This window comes from Antechinus flavipes, chromosome 3 (genome assembly GCF_016432865.1).
Source record: "Antechinus flavipes isolate AdamAnt ecotype Samford, QLD, Australia chromosome 3, AdamAnt_v2, whole genome shotgun sequence".
In the NCBI taxonomy this organism is placed as follows: Eukaryota; Metazoa; Chordata; class Mammalia; order Dasyuromorphia; family Dasyuridae; genus Antechinus; species Antechinus flavipes.
Window position 1 is genome coordinate 313,642,090 of NC_067400.1, and position 20,811 is coordinate 313,662,900.

General features: G+C 35.3%; 1 protein-coding gene across 1 annotated transcript; it reads left to right on the top strand.

The window, feature by feature from the left end:
• Positions 1 to 2,844: 2,844 nt before the first annotated feature.
• Positions 2,845 to 9,415, top strand: TEX55 (testis expressed 55). Its single transcript, XM_051985331.1, has 4 exons — positions 2,845 to 3,189; positions 4,121 to 4,279; positions 6,079 to 6,141; positions 9,341 to 9,415. Exons 1-4 carry the CDS (start codon positions 3,010 to 3,012, stop codon positions 9,386 to 9,388), a joined length of 450 nt encoding a protein of 149 aa, XP_051841291.1. The 5' UTR covers positions 2,845 to 3,009; the 3' UTR covers positions 9,389 to 9,415.
• The last annotated feature ends 11,396 nt before the right edge of the window (positions 9,416 to 20,811 follow it).

The following is a 20,811-nucleotide window of genomic DNA, read 5'->3' on the forward strand; positions in this document are numbered from 1 at the left end:
CCCTTCTTTAGTATCTCTTTGGGGTATAAGCCCAATAGAAACACTGCTGGATCAAAGGGTATGCACAGTTTGATAACTTTTTGGGCATAATTCCAGATTGCTCTCCAGAATGGTTGGATTCATTCACAACTCCACTAACAATGCATCAGTGTCCCAGTTTTCCCACATCCCCTCCAACATTCATCATTATTTTTTTTCCTATCATCTTAGCCAATCTGACAGGTGGGTAGTGGTATCTCAGAGTTGTCTTAATTTGCATTTCTCTGCTCAATAGTGATTTGGAACACTCTTTCATATGAGTGGTAATAGTTTCAATTTCATCATCTGAAAATTGTCCGTTCATATCCTTTGACCATTTATCAATTGGAGAATGGCTTGATTTCTTATAAATTTGAGTCAATTCTCTATATATTTTGGAAATGAGGCCTTTATCAGAACCTTTAATTGTGAAGATGTTTTCCCAGTTTGTTGCTTCCCTTCTAATCTTGTTTGCATTAGTTTTGTTTGTACAAAGGCTTTTTAATTTGATATAATCAAAATTTTCTATTTTGTGATCAGTAATGGTCTCTAGTTCATGTTTGGTCACAAATTTCTTTCTCCTCCACAAGTCTGAGAGATAAACTATCCTATGTTCCTCTAATTTATTTATAATCTCGTTCTTTATGCCTAGATCATGGACCCATTTTGATCTTATCTTGATATACAGTGTTAAGTGTGGGTCCATGCCTAATTTCTGCCATACTAATTTCCAGTTATCCCAGCAGTTTTTATCAAATAATGAATTCTTATCCCAAAAGTTAGGATCTTTGGATTTGTCAAACACTAGATTGCTATAGTTGACTATTCTGTCTTGTGAACCTAACCTTTTCCACTGATCAACTAATCTATTTCTTAGCCAATACCAAATGGTTTTGGTGACTGCTGCTTTATAATATAATTTTAGATCAGGTACAGCTAGGCCATCTTCATTTGATTTTTTTTTTCATTAATTCCCTTGAGATTCTCGACCTTTTGTTCTTCCATATGAATTTTGTTGTTATTTTTTCTAGATCATTAAAATATTTTCTTGGAAGTCTGATTGGTATAGCACTAAATAAATAGATTAGTTTAGGGAGTATTGTCATCTTTATTATATTCGCTCGGCCTATCCAAGAGCACTTAATATTTTTCCAATTATTTAAATCTGACTTTATTTGTGTGGAAAGTTTTTTGTAATTTTGCTCATATAATTCCTGACTTTCCTTTGGTAGATAGATTCCCAAATATTTTATGCTGTTGACAGTTATTTTGAATGGAATTTCTCTTTGTATCTCTTGCTGTTGGATTTTGTTGGTGATGTATAAAAATGCTGAGGATTTGGGGGGATTTATTTTGTATCCTGCTACTTTGCTAAAGTTATGAATTATTTCTAATAGCTTTTTAGTAGAATCTCTGGGGTTCTCTAGGTATACCATCATACCAAGTAGATCTTAAAGAAAGAAAAGGGACCCACATGTGCAAAAATGTTTGTGGCAGCTCTTTTACTAGTGACAAGAAACTGGAAATTGAGTGGATGCCCATCAGTTGGAGAATGGGTGAATATGATATGTGAATACTAAGCCAACCTGTTGATTCTAAACTTGATTAGAGGCAAACTAAAAGTGGATGGAGAACTAGAAAATTAGGAAGACCTGAGTTTAAATGCAGTTTTGCACTTCCAAGCTGTGTGACCCAATGCAAATCACTTAAGCTGTCTATTGCTTGTTTCTTCATCTTAAAGCTTATTCCTTATTCTTGTTATTCCTTATTTTTCTTATCTTCCTTATTATTGTTCTATAAGAAATGATCAGAATAATTTCAGAAAGGCCTGGAGAGATTTACATGAACTGATGCTAAGTGAAGTGAGTAGACGCAAGACAACATTATTCACAGCAACAACAAGATTATGTGATAATTCTGATGGAAGTGGCTTTTTCCAACAATGAGGTGATTCAGGCCAATTCTAATAAATTTGTGATAGCTATTTGCATCCAGAAAGAGGACTATGAGGACTGACTGTAAATCACAACATACTATTTTCACCTTTTTTTGTTGTTTGCTTGCTTTTTTTTGTTTTCTCATTTTTCCTTTTTGATCTGATTTTTCTTGTGAAGCATGCTAAATGTAGAAGTATTTATAGAAGAATTGCACATGTTTAACATTTGGAATTACTTGCTATTTAGAGGAGGGGTGGGAAGTAAGGGAGACAGAAAAATTTGGAACACAAGGTTTTGGAGAAGTGAATGTTGAAAACTACTTATATATATTTTGAAAATAAAAACCTATTATTGAAAAAAAATAAATAGCCCCTTTTCTTTGGAGGGTTTTTGTGAAGAGTAAATGTGATATTTGTAAAGTTCTTTGGAAACCTTAAAGTGCAAAATAAATGCTAGCTAAGTAGGTAATCTATAAGGTCCTTGAAGGCAGGGACCGTAAACCTACACTTTTGTAGTTCCAATACTTAATAAGAAACATTTGCTGTAAATTCTAGGTCAGTTTCCTGAGATTGCTTTACAGTCATGCCAGAAACGGAAGAAATAGGCATTTATAGAGTTGATACAAATGCTCAATAAAAAAGCAAAGAAAAGCAAACTTTCCTCACTAACAACCATTACTATGATGGGATGGCTGGTTTTCTGAGACAGCAGGACGGCTCTATCCCTGACTGTCCCACTTTGGGATTTCGCTGAGAGTCTCTAGGGAGAAATTGACAGAGGTACCTTCCCAGATGTTCGCCACAACTTCCCGCCCTGGCGCATGTGCCAGAAAGAGCACAAAGGCAGGCCCCCACGTGGCTTGGGGGTTGGGGAGAGAAGAGGGTGGAGCTCATCCCAGCAGCCCCAACGCCAAGTTTGATAAGGCAACAAAGGCCATATGACACAATGACAACTGTGGCGCCCCCCCCCTTTTCTGGCCACAGGGTGCTTCATGAGGTAAATTAAGTCAGCTGATCCAAAAAGGGAGGAATGAATTTGGGGGTACACCCAGAAGATGGAGAAGCCATCAGACACACAGAGAATCAACCAAGTGTCATTCTCTAGTGAAAAAGCACCCTCGATGGAAATTCCCGATCTTGATTTCGATGACTACCCCTTTGAAAGCGAAGCCGGGGAGAAATTTAGTTATCAGGATGGTGTACCAGCATTCATAGCCTCCAGACTACAGAGCAAGGTAAGAAAATGGGAGGGAAGGGACTCGAGACCTCCATAAATAATGACCCAGCCTCCTTCATTCTGGGAAGCTGCGTGGGGAACGGGAAAGAATGGGCTTGAAGGAACCCGGATGTTGTCTTCTTCCACGTGACCCCAAACATGAAAAGCTTTGCCCCCCTCTCTTTCCCCGCTCCTCCAATCGGGTGTGGAAAAAGCCGGAAACTTCCGCTCTCTGGCAGGATGTGAATTTGGGGGCACCGAAGGGATCCTACATGGTCTCTCGGGGATTTCAAGTTCTTTGTCGATGGTTAAATACCTTCCTCTCTGAGTCGCAATTGATCCCTATTTCTCCTTCCATTTTGAGAAAAAAATAATGGATTCCAGAATGCTCCTGGGGCAAGGAGGCGTGAAAAGCCGAGAGAGTTAAGAAATTATATTTATTTGGCTCCTTTTCAGCAGCAATTCACTGCGCTGTTAATATTTTTAAGGAGAGAAAGCTGATGTATTGGAAAGACGGCTGAATTTGCAATTAGGAGACCTGGGTTTGTACCCTGACTGCAGTAAAGAAAGAAGTAGCTCTATGCCCGTAGTAACCATCCAACACAGGGCTATTTTTAAGATTAAATTATGTTGTTTAAAGGACCAAACAAATAAAAACGAAACCTACCGCCTCTTTCTCTTTCACTCAGTGTCTTGAATCAAATATAATGCCCCGATTTTGGATTGGAAAACTGAGATCATTTTATCTATGTCCCTATCCCAGACAAAGTTCTTCATCTAAGTGAAGGTGAATTGGGTCTCCCGGAAATCTACATTTTTGATAACAAATATTTAATATTTTTAAATGTTCTTTATACTTGGCTGTCTAATGCACTATTTCTCACCATTTTAGACGTGTCTTCAATTCGGAGATTTATTAAATGGATTCTTTTTTTAAATTTTGGTTTCAGATGGATAGTATTCCACAAGCTATACGAGATCTAATTCTGGGTGCTGATGACATTTTGGAATCTCCCATCTCACGAGCAACAACTGTTTTGTCATATGAAGATCCCTTTGAAATAGCTCAGAAATACTTGGAAAAACACAACATTATGCAAATATTCCAGGTGAATATCTCCATAGTCTTCATCAACTGACTTCCATACTAACTTAAATAGAACAAGTTTTTATCTGGCTTAGTTGTATTTTTAGCTGGCTAATTGTGTCACAAATATTAAGCAACACCAAGGGAGGGAAGGGGGAAGTTAATTAGAGTTACTGATCACCTACTAGTGTTGAAGGTACTATGCTTGTTACTTTAAGGATCCAAAGAGTATAATTCCTGCTCTCAAGTCATGATTTAATTGGAATAATTAGTAAATGATTGTGTTAAATAAATGAGAGGTGGTAATCTATATGACTGAAAGACTGGGAAAGAATATTAGGACTTAATCTATACTTTGAACTGAAAGATGAACAGGATTTAATTATTTAAAAATTGTAAAGGAGGAAATAACATTCCAGACAGAGACAATAATACAGATAAATATATTATCAGTTGAGTGACCACCCCAAATCTACATTCTTTTAGACTAAAAATGTGTTTAAAGGTTACTTTTTCTTGAAATAATAATTGTTGATTTTCAGGGTGTGGGCCCATTTTTAAATAACATTCTTTAAAGTGGAATTACAAGACTAGATCCTCGAGTTTATAAATACTTCGGATTTTTTCCTCAACTTTTTTGTGATTAGTTCACTTTCTGTTAACATTATTAATGTATAACTTTTATTATGTATATGCAATAATTTTTATTTGAGGTTAGCATGGTTTGTATAAAGCCCACTGGGAAAAAAATTATGCAGTATAGCAGTATCTGAAAGTATTATCCAGAAAGGATTTAATGTCCCAATTGATAATAAAGTGTGAAAGGCTTTAAATTACAACAAATGAGAAAATCTTTATCTTAGAAATCCTTAAATTAGTGGAATTTTCACTCCTAATTTGGGAAAAAAACAAATGAACTCTTAAAGTAGAACTTCTCTTAGAATAGTCTTTAGAGGAACCCCATAGTATTCCTCGATATTTGTTGAAGCCTTCCTTTATGTTCTGGCAGACCTCTGCTCTCTGATTCTAACGTAGAAGAATCCTGTATTCATGAGGCTAATGAAGAGTTTATATGGAACACTTCAAATTTCTTAAAAGGTCCTAATAGATCCCAGTTTTAATGATCATTTCATCTAAAAAAGATGTCTCTTGTGTCATCTTCCAGAAGTAATTTATCATTTTTTTATTTCATATAGTCCCTCCACCAGCTTCCAGATTCTAAAAGATAGTTTCTCCGAGTGTAGAAATTGATGATTAGGGTTTGGGGTTGAGAGAATGTGATTTTTTTATATTAATCTATTTCTGATCACTGGACTTCAAATGGCTCTGGAGGGGAAAGTGAGGTATGACCTTGCACAACCTTCTCTCACTTAAATCCAATTCATTTGCATGTCATGGCATCACCTACCTGTTGTCATGGTCCTCTTCAAGAACAAAGGACAAACAACAACTTTTGTGTGATGAGAAAAAGCAGGAATTGATCCAAAAACCATGCAGAAAGGGAAAGGACAATTAGAACAAAGAAAAGATCCCCCCCCCCAGCTCCCATAGGGAACCCCCCCCCTTAGACTCTGAAAGTTTGCATAAGGGGATACACTGAAAAGACCTATTTTAAGGTAATATTTTCTCCTTCACCTGAGAAATTAGGAAGAACCTTGTACTAAATTAGGGGAAGCATATCAGTTTTTAAAATCTGTTTGGGTTCTTATGGTTTAGTAGAAGAGAGAAGTAACCAAATATACTCTGAGGCATATAGTCTTAGCTCAGAACACTAACATCAAGCTTTTGTGCGTGCTCTCTCTTTCTCTCTCTCCCTCTTAGCGGATCACTGAAAACTTAATCTATGAACTGCCTGAAGACCCTTTGTATTTTTTGCTGTGGCAGGTATGAACTAGACCAAAAAGGGAAATAGTAATTTATTTTTAGACCAGCTTCACAATAATTAAGTTGAGAGTAGAGAAGGGAAGGGGAAGATTTTCTTAATGGGATGGAGAGTTGATTTTTTTTTAAAATTAAGAGTAAATGTATTTAGATAGGAGTGATAGAATTGGGAAGACTTAAAGAGGCAACATAAAGTGAAACGGAAAAAATGGGAGAGTACTATATGAAGCAAGTTTATTTATTGTCTCCAAAAAAAATATCAGCGTAGCCTCAGTGAGGCACAATGGAAAGAGTAATGGGTTGGAAATCAGGTAATATAAGCTCCAGGCTCAATTCTGTCACTGATTAGTTCTGTGATTTTGAACAAGTCATTCCTTTTTTGAACTTTAGTTTCCTTAGTTGCAAAATGAAAGGGTTTGAATAAATAGTTCTTTGGATAGATAGTGGCCTTTTGCTAGGAAAGATTGATAAATTCAGTCTTAGATATTTTAAACTTGAAGTGAGAGCAGAATATCCATGTAAAAATTCAGAATGTTTATAATTAGATATCTTGAAAGGAATCAGACCTGAGGTGGAACTCGTATGAAGAGAGTATAAAGAGTATTTAGCTTTGTTGTTGTAGAGCCATTTCAGACTTTTCATGAGCCCATCTGGTATTTTCTTGGCAAAGATACTGGAGCAAGTTTGCCCTTTCCTTCTCCAGTTCCTGTGACACATGAGGAAATTTAAGCAGAGTAAGTGACTTGCCTAGGGTCATACAGCTGGTAAGTATCTGAGGCCAAATTTGAAGTCAGGAAGAGGAGTCTCTCTGAGTTAAGATCCAGTGCTGTATCCATTGTGCCATCTAACTGCCCATTAAGTTTTGAATTATGCTCATATTTAGAGCATGAGAGTAGGAGTCACTAAAGAAAGAACCTAAATGGAGAACAGTATAAAATCATGAAAGTCAAGCAAAAGAGAAAGAGTCAAAAAATTCTAATGTTCAGAAGCAAAAGTCAAGGCAAAAAGCAGATGTGCTGAGTTTTGTAGAAAGGAAAAATTGGGATTAGTGAAGATACAGTGATATTTTGAGATAAAAGTGAGGGAAGGAATTAAGGACAACCTGATGATATTTTTCTTTAACTAAGAGACATGTTTATTTGTTGAGAATAAAGACATAGTAGGACGGAAGGGTTTGAAGAGCTTCTTTGAAGAATATTTCAAGGCAGTGTTCAAGGCAAGTTCCCAACCTTTGTATCATAGAGCCTTAGGCAAACTCAGAATTATTGCAAGGAACTCAATTTAATAAGCAAATATGCTTTTTTTGTAAGACTGAATAATGTCTTGCCACATATACATGATTTTTCAAAGGTATGCAGATGCTTCAAATAGAAATTTAAAGTTAACTAAAATTTGCTTTTTGTTATGTATTTTCTCAATTATCAAAATGGATTTTCCAGTAAAACAGTACAAATACTATATATTAAGGAGTTCAGCAAAAAATTTTGACATAAAAATTGTTGAGAATTTTACTACTTGAGAATGTTAGGAACCACTGCAGTTTTCTTCATTCAGTCATGAAGCATTTATCAAGTTCCTGCTCTGTACCTGGAACTGATATGCAAAAATGAAATGATCTGTGCCCTCAAAGAGATTATCAGGGGAAACAACATCCCCATATGAGTTATGTACAAAATAAGAGAAAGGTTGTGAGATGAGGAAAAGGTCCTTGCTACTAGCCAAGTAAGGATCAGGGAAGATCTTGGGTAGGAGGTGGCACTTGAGATGTGCCTTGAAGGATTCCACAAGATGAGGAAAAAAGAGTATATTCTAAGAATGGTGGAACAGTCTATTCAAAGACTCCTATGGAAGATGAAATATTATATGCAAAGAATAGCAAAAAGGCCAATGTGAGTTTATCAAAAAATATATAGAAAGAGAAATAATGATTCAAACTATAGAGGCAGGCTAGGATAAGATAAGCATCAAATAGTTCATACTTGTTCTGACAAGCAATAGGAAATAAATGGAACTTATTGAATAGGGAAGTGACATTGTAAGGCTTGTGCTTTCGGAATATGTAAAGTATGTGAATGATGGTTAGAGAGAGGAGAGACCAATCAGAGATGAAGGCCTGTGTGAATTGATAGAAGGGGCACAGATGCAAGAGATTATGGTGGTAGAGTGAATGTGACTTGTCCAAATGAATGGATACAGTATGAGGAGAGAGTGAGAGATTAGTAACTCCAATGTTATGAGCTGGAGTGACTGGAAAAAGGGTGGTTCTCTTGACTGAAATAAAGTTTTGACAGAATAAAGTTTTGTTCTGGGTAGAAAGAGAAAGCTCTGTTTCAGACATGCTGAAGTTGAAATATGAAACACTGAAGGTCTGCCATATTTACAGTTAATGATTTGGGACTTGCATTCAGCAAAGAGCTCCAAGCTGGATATCTTGATCTTCTAGACACTAACAAATCAACAGGAGATGAGTATAGAAGAATGGGGTGTCCCTGGAATACCTTTGTATAACCTTTGTGTTTTGTATTTGTATGAGGGTCAGAAATTATGGGCCCTCATTTGCTTTGTACTTCTGCATAATGATTAGGGATCAACCACTGCAATAGGAGCCATGCAACCAGCACTCCACATCATTTTGAGTCACATGACCCAGGTTCAGCTTGCATGATATAGCCAATCCTTTAATTCATAATCAGGACACAAGAAAATACCAAAATTACAGCAATGGTTCTTGAGATCAGAATGAACTTTCTAGTATGGCGTAGTGATCATAGGATCATAGAGCTAGTTTTGGAACTGGTGTTGGAATGGATTCTTCAAGGAAAAGCTCCAGATCTTCTGAGATGGTTGTATAAACTGAGGCTCAGAAAATTTGAGCAACTTGTTCAAAATCACATCATTAATAATTAGCAAAAGGTAGGATTTGATTCATGCTCAATCCTAGCAAAAGCTAGGATTTGACTCAGGCCCAACATGCTGTCCGACACTATCTCAGAAGAGCTGGGCCTTCCCAGTAGAGTAGACCAAAGACTTGTATGAAAGAGAGCCCCCAATTATATCTCTTTATGTTTTAGCTTCTCTGGGGACAGATAACACCTGTGCACAGAAATAATTGTTTCAGTAGCCATAATCCAGGGATGATGGTATGTTAAATAGTAATTACAAAGTAAGCCAAAAAAAATTGCTTTTCCTTTTTTATTCTCAGATTCAACAATTAATCAAAGAGAGGGATGAAAAAAAAACCAGCAAATAAAGAACTTTTCCTCATTCTCAACCATCATCCGTCTCAGAATCAAATTGACTTTTTTTAATCTATTAATACAATTTATCCATCTGAAAAATCACTTTGTATAGCTAGGTACTGGCAGTTATTCTGACTAAATGTATCCTCAGTTTTCACACTTGATATGTCTTTTTGTTGAATGAATTATCTGATTATAGCAATATCAGAGAATATTCTGTACTCATTAGCATAAACTTCTCAGGGCATACCTTTTTTTCATGAATTGCCTCAGCCTAGGAGTCTAGTCCACAGACAGGACTTACATCTGCTTCTGGAATGGAATTGTACTTCAAGCCTTTATACCTTACCAAAACTGGCCAAAGTTTATGCCTTGTTGTCACAGGCAAGAAAAACCACAATTACCTCAATCCTATGGTGAGGAGCATTTATTGGAGAATCTGAACAAGAATCACATAGAATGAAAATAATGATAAATAACATATATGTGGTGTCTGTTATGCTCCAAGCACTGTTCTAAGGACTTTACAATCATTCATTATCTCATTTGATTCTCTTAATAACCCTGGGAAATAGGTGTGCTTATTACTATTCCCATTTGATAGACAAGGAAATCAAGGCAAATAGGATCAAAGTGATTTGTCCAAGTAATAGGAATGATATGGGAATGACCTTGGTATTCTCAGCACTCCCATGATCCAAGGCTACTATGGATGACTTTTAAGATGAAAGATGTTATCCATACCTAGAAAAAGAAATGATTTTGTCTGAATAAAGATTGAAGCATACTTTATTTAAATTTTTTTTTGAGGGTTTGGGATGGAAGTGAAAATCTATGTTTTTTTTCCACAATATGACTTTTATAGAAATGTTTTGTATAACTTTATATGTGGCTTCTTAATGTGGGGGGTAAAGTGGGAGGAAAGGAGAAATCTGGAACTCAAATTTTTAAAAACAAGTTTAAAATTGAAAATAAAATATTTTAAAAGGAAAAAATAAATAACACATATAAATGATGTGATTTGTCCAGGGTCACACAACTGAGGTTGGATTTGAACTTGGGTCTTCCTGACTCCAGGCCTAGTACTCCATCCACAATGATACCTAGCTGCCCAAAAGTTGTAAAGGCATGACTGAGTTGCAACTTTTACCACAGGAGGGAGTGCTCACACCACTGAGATCAAAGATCCATTCAATCTTCAATTATTTACCTCCAGAAGATCTGTATAATAATACACACATCTAACATATATAGTACATATAGAATTTTCTGGTGTAGACTAATTATTTTTTAATGATTATGGAAACTTCATAATGCAGATCTTCAGCTAATCTGGAACTTAAAGAGTATTGCCTGGGGCCCTGACACTTTCAGTGACTTTCAGATGATTACATAGCTACCAAGTTACAAGTAGGATTCTAACTCGATCTTCCTGAGTCCAAGCCAGGACTCTGCCCACTATGCCACTTTTCCTCTAATGTATTCATTATATAGTAATAATACTACTATGTAGCATAGAATGCTTTAAGTTTTGCGAAGCCCTTAGCAAATATCCCAATTGATCCTCTCAATAGCCTGAGGAAACTAAGGCAAACAGTGGTTAAGTGACTTGCCCAAGATCACACAAGTACTAAGTGTGTGAGGCCAAATTTGAATTCAGATCTTGATTCCAGGACCGACATTCATTATACCACCTAACGTACGTGTACACTCTCTTTACTTCTCTCTCTTTTTCCCCCTCCCTCTTCTTCCTCCCTCTCTATCTCTCTGTCTCCCTCTCTCTTTCTCCCTCTTTCCTTCTCTCTCTCTCTCTCTCTCTCTCTCTCTCTCTCTCTCTCTCTCTCTCTCTCTCTCTCTTTCTCTCTCTCCCTCCCTTTCCCCCTCTCTATCCCTCCATCCCATATATATGCATGTATATATATACACATACATATTTGAGAACAGACTTGTGATTTGATAAATACAGGGAATCTCCATGAGAAAAGTTTCTTCCTTAAATGCAGATTGACACGTACTCTACCACATACATTATCATAGAGAATTACCTGGATTCTCCAATTGATAAATGGTCAAAGGATATGAACAGACAATTCTCAGACAAAGAAATTGAAACTATTTATAGACATATGAAAATATGCTCCAAATCATTATTAATTAGAGAAATGCAAATTAAGACAACTCTGAGATACCATGTGTAGTGGTACTCCACTACACACCTGTCAGATTGGCTAGAGTGACAGGGAAAGATAATGTGGAATGTGGGAGGGGATGTGGGAAAACAGGGACACTGATACATTGTTGGTGGAATTGAGAACACATCCAGCCATTCTGGAGAGCAATTTGGAACTATGCTCAAAAAGCTATCAAACTGTGCATACCCTTTGATCCAGCAGTGTTTCTACTGGGCTTATACCCTAAAGAGATACTAAAGAAGGGAAAGGGACCTGTATGTGCCAAAATGTATGTGGCAGCCCTGTTTGTAGTGGCTAGAAGCTGGAAAATAATGGATGCCCATCAATTGGAGAATGGTTGAGTAAATTGTGGTATATGAACGTTATGGAATATTATTGTTCTGTAAGAAATGACCAGCAGGATGAATACAGAGAGGACTGGCGAGACTTACATGAACTGATGCTAAGTGAAATGAGCAGAACCAGGAGATCATTATATACCTCAACAACGATACTGTTTGAGGATGTATTCTGATGGAAGTGGATCTCTTTGATAAAGAGAGTTAATTCAGTTTCAATTGATCAAGGATGGACAGAAACAGCTACACCCAAAGAAAGAACACTGGAAAATGAATATAAACTGCTTGCATTTTTGTTTTTCTTCCTAGGTTATTTATACCTTCTGAATCCAATTCTCCCTGTACAACAAGAGAACTGTTCGGTTCTGCAAACATATATTGTATCTAGGATATACTGTAACCTATTTAACATGTAAAGGACTGCTTGCCATCTGGGGGAGGGGGTGGAGGGAAGGAGGGGAAAAATCGGAACAGAAGTGAATGCAAGGGATAATGCTGTAAAAAAATTGCCCTGGCATGGGTTCTGTCAATAAAAAGTTATTTAAAAAAAAAACAGAGGGAGAAAAATTTGGAACATAAGGTTTTACAAGGGTGAATGTTGAAAATTATGCATATATTTTGAAAATAAAAAGATTTTAAAAATCTGATTTTAATTGTCAAACCCATAAAAATGAATACAATGAAAAAATGCCATTTTCCTTTTGTGTTTGTGTTTTTGTCTTTTCCTATATACAGATGAAAACATGAATGTACATATTAAAAATAGTATCTTTAAACAGATTTAAAAAAAAGAATACAACATAGCATTCTCACTCAGTTAGCATTTTGTTTTCTTTCTCAGTTTTTTTTTCCTTTCTTGATCTGATTTTTCTTGTGCAGCAAGATAACTATATAACTATGTATACATATATTGGATTTAACATGTATTTCAACATATTTAACATGTATTGGACTACCTGCCAACTAAGGGGGGGGGGTGGGGGGAAGAAGGGGAAAAATTTGGAACAAAAGGTTTTGCAAGGGTCAATGTTGAAAAATTACCCATGTATATCTTTTGTAAATAAAAAGCTTTAATTTAAAAAAAGAGAGAGAGAGAGAGAACTACCTGGAGCAGTTAAGTGCTCAGTCTATATATAATGTATAGGAAAGGCAGAACTTGGATGTAAGCCTTCTTGACTTTGAGGCTGACTCTTTATCCGCTAGGCCACACTGTGTGTATGTGTGCACATGCTCTGTATTCCTGATGACTGGTTCTTAGGACTGCCTAGTAGCCTAGCTTATTTCAGAGAGGCTTATCACCAGCTTAGCCACAGGTGATGAACCAAGAAACTTTTTTTTTGGCCAAGATACTCTCAAAGCTCATCTACTAAAAATCAATATGAGGAGTGGCCACACCAATGAAATTATGGATTCTCAAGGTATAAACATTGTGTCCCCAGACCTCACAATCCTACATACACATGTATGTATAATATATCAAATCAGTCACCTCTGACTCCTAGTGGAAGGATGCTATTTCCGCATTTATTTAGGCCTTAGTTTTTCCCCTTTAGCTGTTCAGACTCTGATGGCTTCAGATCATGATTCCATCCATCTCTAGCAATCATAGCCTTGAGTCTATCCACCCCTAGCAATGATAGCCTTCTAATCCTGATGCTGCAGCAAAAGGCCAACTGCACACACCCATGGGAGAGGCAGTGTCACTTCCTCATTATCTTTATCCTTCCAAGATCATGGTAACCTGTGTACAATGCTGTAACCAGTCCAACTGGTATTTAAAAGCAAAAAAAAGCTTCATTGGTATGAGATTGTGTGAGTATCTACCCAGAAACCATGACTATTTTTGTGAGGTGAACCTTTTCCTTAATTTCTCTCTGAACTTTAAGCAGACTTGGTTCTCAGCACTTCAGCTAACACCCTGATAACACAACCTTTGAATGTGCCAATATAAATGGTACAGCTATATATCAAGCTTCTTTCTGGTAAGCCACATAAGAAACTTTTTAATATCTGGGTTTTATTTTCTAAGGATTATACTTATAACATTTTTAAGAAGCTTAATTCATGAAATTAAATGAATTTTAAGTTTCATTTAAATTAAAACTTAAGTTGTTTGCCCATAAGGTCAAAATTTGAAAATAACAAAAAAGACTTTAATAATTAGTCCAGTAGTTCTTAATCGTTCTTGCGTGTGTCATGGGCTTTGACAGTCTAGTGTAACCTATAGACTCCTCTTATAAATTATGTTCTAAATACATAAAATTACAAAGAAAACCAATTATCTTAAAATTCAGCTAGCAAAATGTTCAAAACAAGTTCATGAACCTTAGATTAAGAAGCTCTTATCTAAATCAATCTATACCTAAAAAAAGAATGCACTTAATAATGAATAAATATTCAATAACATAACAGTCTTTAAAAAAAAAGTGTTTCTGTGAATCCACGAGTCTCAAAAAAATAAAGATACGTAACCAAGGAACCTGCCTGTTACAGACCTAGATAAAATGGCAGCCCAGGACAGTAGAAGCAACCTTAACTTTGGAGTCAGACGAACTGGCTGCTGATGCGTGACATCTGTGTGACCTCGAATAAGTCAACTACTTTTGGCTTCAATTCCCCATTTAAAAAAAAAAAAAACTAGATAGTATCTGATGTCCCTTCAAGTTCTAGGTCTATGATCTTAAGTTCTATGAAAGTAGATAAATGAAAAGAAAATATGAATAAAATTAAAGTGGTTCTTTGATTTATCAGTGGATAGAATGCCAGCCCTGGAGTCATGAGATCTGAGTTAAAATGTGGTCTCAGATACTTATTAGATATGTGATCCGGATTATGCCCAAAAAGTTATCAAATTGTGCATACCCTTTGATCCAGCAGTGTTTCTATTGGGCTTATACCCCAAAGAGATACTAAAGAAGGGAAAGGGACCTGTATGTGCCAAAATGTTTGTGGCAGCCCTGTTTGTAGTGGTCAGAAACTGGAAAATGAATGGATGCCCATCAATTGGAGAATGGCTGGGTAAAATGTGGTATATGAATGTTATGGAATGTTATTGTTCTGTAAGGAATCCCAGGATGAATACAGAGAGGACTGGCGAGACTTATATGAACTGATGCTAAGTGAAATGAGCAGAACCAGGAGATCATTATACACTTCGACAACGATATTGTATGAGGATGTATTCTGAGGGAAGTGGATTTCTTTGACAAAGAGACCTAACTGAGCTTCAATTGATAAATGATGGACAGAAGCAGCTACACCCAAAGAAAGAACACTGGGAAACGAATGTGAACTATCTGCATTTTTGTTTTTCTTCCCGGGTTATTTATACCTTCTGAATCCAATTCTCCCTGTGCAACAAGAGAACTGTTCGGTTCTGCAAACATATATTGTATCTAGGATATACTGCAACATATCCAACATATAAAGGACTGCTTGCCATCTAGGGGAGGGAGTGGAGGGAGGGAGGGGAAAAATCAGAACAGAAACGAGTGCAAGGGATAATGTTGTAAAAAAAATTATCCTGGCATGGATTCTGTCAATATAAAGTAATTATTAAATAAAAATTTTAAAAAAGATATGTGATCCGGGGCAAGTTATTTCACGCTGTTTGCCTCAGTTTCTTCATCTGTAAAATGATCTAGAGAAGGAAATGGCAAATCATTCCAGAATCTTTGACAAGAAAATGCCAGATAGGGTCACAAAGAATTAGACATGACTAATCAACTCAACAACAAAATACATGATTTTCTAGAGATATCAAAACTCTTAGTTTTACTGGTGCATGAAACATTAGGAAGAAAGTGTTACCTATTGCGAAAATTGATTTTAAGAGATTAATTCCCTTATTTCTTCCCACCCATCTCTTTATAGCTTTTTTATATTTTCTTTCCCTATTAGATAAGCTTTTTGAAAGCAAGGACTTTCTGTTTGTATTTGTATTCCCAAATTAGCATAGTGCCTGGCACTTAGTAAGAACAATAAATGCTTTTTAACTGACTATTTTAACCATATTTATTTATAATTCACTGGTTTTTCAGCTTGTCAAGACTTTTTTAAAAATTCTATAGTATATGATTTTTCCAATTACATGTAAAGATAGCTTTCAGTATTCTTTTTTCGTAAGATTTTGAGTTCCAAATTTTCTCCTTCCCTTCCTTCTTTCTCCCCTCTCCAATATAGCAAGCAATCTGATATAAGTTATACATGTACAATCATTTTAAACATTTTTGTATTAGTTATGTTGTGAAAGAAAAAGCAAAACAAAAGGGAAAACCACAAGAAAGAAAAAGCAAACACACAAAAAAGTTGAAAATAGTATGCATTAATCTGCATTCAGTCTTCATAGCTCTCTCTCTCTGGATGCAGAGGGCATTTTCCAACCCAATTCTGGTGGAGTCTTGTCAAGACTTCTCTAGTTCTAATTCTCCTATTGCTATAAAAAAAAAAAAATACAGGTAAAATCACACTGCTTCCTGAAATACCTCATCTACTGAAACCACTCTTTCCGAAGTTACCAGCTATATTTAATTTTTCAAAATTAATGCCCCTGTCTCAATCTTCAATTCTTCTTGACCTCTCTTGACTTTGGATACTATCCATCATCATTTCTGGAAGGTTTCTGTGAAACTAATCTCTTCTGATTCTTGTCTCACCACTCCTCAGATACTGAGGATCTTTATTCAGCTTATACCTATTGACTAGATGTCTACCAAGGATCTGTCTTGAACCCTTTTTTCTTTTCCCTCTGTACTTCTTTACTTTGTGATTTCATTAGCTCCCATGGATTCAGTTATCTCTGTATATCTCTGTTACCCAGATCTATATATCTAGCAGTAGTCTCTCTCATAAGCTTTAGTTTCACATTATCAAATTCCTTTGGAGTCTTTTAAGTTGAATTTTTCAGAGGCATTTACACAAGCATTTCAAATATAACATGTACAAAAGTTGGGAGAATTCATTATCCCTGAATCCTCCTTCTAGAGTTCCAATTTTCCTTTTACTGTTGAAAGCACCATCCCCCTCCCAGTGACCTAGGCTCTCAAACTCTGTCATCTTCAATTCATTTTCACTCACCCCACATTTCTAATCTGTTGCAAGGTCTGTTGCCAATTTAATTTTTTGAATTACTTTTATTCAGAATCATGAGTTCCTTTTAAAATTATTATTATGATAGTTTTTAAAAAAATAGCACTTAGGATACCCATCAATTGGACAATGGCTAAATTATGGTATATGAATGTTATGGAATATTATTGTTCTATAAGCAATGACGAGCAGGCTTATTTCTGAAAAGCCTGGAAAAACTTACGTGAACTAATGCTAAGTGAAGCAAGTAGAAGTAAAAGAACATTAATCTTAGCAACAAGAAGATTACATAATGATCAATTGTGATGGACATGACTCTTTTCAACAATGAGGTGATTCAAGGTAATTACAATAGACTTGGAATGGAAAATATCATTCTCATCCAGAGAGAGAGAGAGAAAGAGAGAGAGAAAGAGAAAGAGAGAGAGAGAGAGAGAGAGAGAGAGAGAGAGAGAGAGAGAGACTTACGGAGACTGAATATATATTGAAGCATAGTGTTTTCACTTTTTTGTTATTGTTTGTACTTTTTCCCTTATGTTTTTCCCCTTTTGATCTGATTTTTCTTGTGCAGCATAATAAATGTGGAAATATATTTAGAAGAATTGCACATGTTTAACCTATATTGGATTACTTGTTGTCTGAGGGACAAAAGAGTGAGGAAGGGAGGGAGAAAATTTTGAAACACAAGGTTTTGCAAAGGTGAATATTGAAAACTATCTTTGTATGTATTTGGGGAAATAAAAACTATTATAAAAAATAATAGTACTCAGTGCAATGAAATGAATTACTTTTGAATCAACATAAGGCATGTTTCTTAAGGCTTGACCCAAATTCAAATATCCATTTTTCATATTTTTCAATGTCTGTAGCAGATATTGTCTTAGAAACCTTTTAAAAACCATTCCAGAGTTTTTAGTATATTCCTTTCATCTCTGGAAAGATTTCTGATTTCTTTAGGTGTCAAACCTTCAATGTACCTTCTCATAGTTATTAGGGATGCATCCCTACCTGCATTGGTAATATCTGCACCTGAATAATCTTCCATATTTTCTGCTTTACTTGATTTGTCGACATCACTAGTTATTCCAGTTCATATAAACATTCATGAGAGCTCTTCTGTGTCTTTTGCTGATGGTAAAGGAATGCAAATTCTTATTTCTAGTTGTTGTCTTAGAGTCTCACTAATAATCTGGGGAAAATTAGTCATTGTAAGAACTATAACCATAACCATTTTGCATTATTTTTAAAAGCCTCTCCAGCACTATCTACCTGATCTGAGACTTTTGCTTTTACCTTTTAGCTTGCTTCATGCTTCTCAGAAGTTCCTCTTTGCTTACAAATGGACTTTATCTCATCAACAAATAATTGGAGACTAAAACCAAAGCATTTTGAACAGAAGGCAACCAAGATCCTCAGAATCTCTTCAATATTCAGAAATAAGGGTTGATATAGAAAAGTTTTTTTTTTTAATAGTCTTGACTTTGAGCAAATAAGTTATTTTCTTCTATTACAAATTCACTATAAAGGACATATGAAGAAAGTGCTATCAGCATCCAGACAAAGAACTGATAAATAGAAATATATAATAAATAGAAATAGAAATTTATGTATAAAATATACAATGTATAAAAATGGAGGGATAAAATTAAGAAGCCAAAACTTTTTTAAAATGTAAAAAATATTTTTGACATATAATTGGGGGGAAAATAAAAAACTATTATAAAAAATAATAGTACTCAGTGCAATGAAATGAATTACTTTTGAATCAACATAAGGCATGTTTCTTAAGGCTTGACCCAAATTCAAATATCCATTTTTCATATTTTTCAATGTCTGTAGCAGATATTGTCTTAGAAACCTTTTAAAAACCATTCCAGAGTTTTTAGTATATTCCTTTCATCTCTGGAAAGATTTCTGATTTCTTTAGGTGTCAAACCTTCAATGTACCTTCTCATAGTTATTAGGGATGCATCCCTACCTGCATTGGTAATATCTGCACCTGAATAATCTTCCATATTTTCTGCTTTACTTGATTTGTCGACATCACTAGTTATTCCAGTTCATATAAACATTCATGAGAGCTCTTCTGTGTCTTTTGCTGATGGTAAAGGAATGCAAATTCTTATTTCTAGTTGTTGTCTTAGAGTCTCACTAATAATCTGGGGAAAATTAGTCATTGTAAGAACTATAACCATAACCATTTTGCATTATTTTTAAAAGCCTCTCCAGCACTATCTACCTGATCTGAGACTTTTGCTTTTACCTTTTAGCTTGCTTCATGCTTCTCAGAAGTTCCTCTTTGCTTACAAATGGACTTTATCTCATCAACAAATAATTGGAGAATAAAACCAAAGCATTTTGAACAGAAGGCAACCAAGATCCTCAGAATCTCTTCAATATTCAGAAATAAGGGTTGATATAGAAAAGTTTTTTTTTTTAATAGTCTTGACTTTGAGCAAATAAGTTATTTTCTTCTATTACAAATTCACTATAAAGTACATATGAAGAAAGTGCTATCAGCATCCAGACAAAGAACTGATAAATAGAAATATATAATAAATAGAAATAGAAATTTATGTATAAAATATACAATGTATAAAAATGGAGGGATAAAATTAAGAAGCCAAAACTTTTTTAAAATGTAAAAAATATTTTTGACATATAATTGGGGGGAAAATAAAAAATATTATGTTAAAAAATCCATGTAAAACCATTATTTCCTTCTTGTTTCTACTTTCACAATATTTCTAGTATATGTTCACTTCTTTCCAGTCACACAGACATTCATTATAATTCAGTCTTTTTATTAAAGCTTTTTATTTTCAAAACATATGCAGAGATAATTTTCAACATTCACCTCTGCAAAATCCTGTGTTTCAGTTTTTTCCCTCCTCTAGAAGGCAAGTAATCCAATATATGTTAAATGTCTTCTATACATATTTCCACAATTATCATGCTGCACAAGAAAAATCAAAGAAAAAAAGAAAAAAATAAGAAAGAAAACAAAAAGCAAGCAAACAAAAAAAAGTGAAAATACTATGTTGTGATCCACACAATCTCCACACTCTTCACACTCCTCTTTCTAGGCACAAATGGTCTCTCCAATATAAGACCATTGGAACTGACCTGAATCACTTTGTGCTAAAAACAGCCATCATATGATCTTGTTGTGCTGTGTTCAGTGATCTCCTGGTTCTACTCACTTCACTTAGTATCAGGTCCCATAAGTCTCTCCAGGCCTTTCTGAAATCATCCTGCTGATCATTTCTTATAAAACAATACTATTCCATAATATTTACATACCATAACTTATTCGGCCATTCTCCAATTGATGGGCATCCACTCAATTTCCAGTTCTTTACCATTATGCAAAAAGGACTGCTACAAACATTTTTTGCATGTGTGGATTATTTTTTCTTTTTTATAATTTCTTTGGGATCCAGACCCAGATCCCATTGCTCCATCAAACGATATGCACAGTTTGATAGTCCTTTTGGCATAGTTCCAAATTGCTTCCAGATTGGTTGGATCTATTCACAACTCCACCAACAATGTATTAGTGCCCCATTTTTCCCATATTTCCTCCAACATTCATCATTATCTTTTCCTGTCATCTTAGCTAATTTGAGAGTTGTGTAGCAATTCCTTGGAGTTGTCTTAATTTGCATTTCTCTTAACTATAGTGATTTAGAGCATTTTTTCCTATGACTAGAAATGGATTTCAGTTTCTTCATCTGAAAGTTGTCTGTTCATATCCTTTGACCATTTATCAGCTGGAGAATGGCTTGTAGAATTCAGTCCTTTAAAATCTCTTGC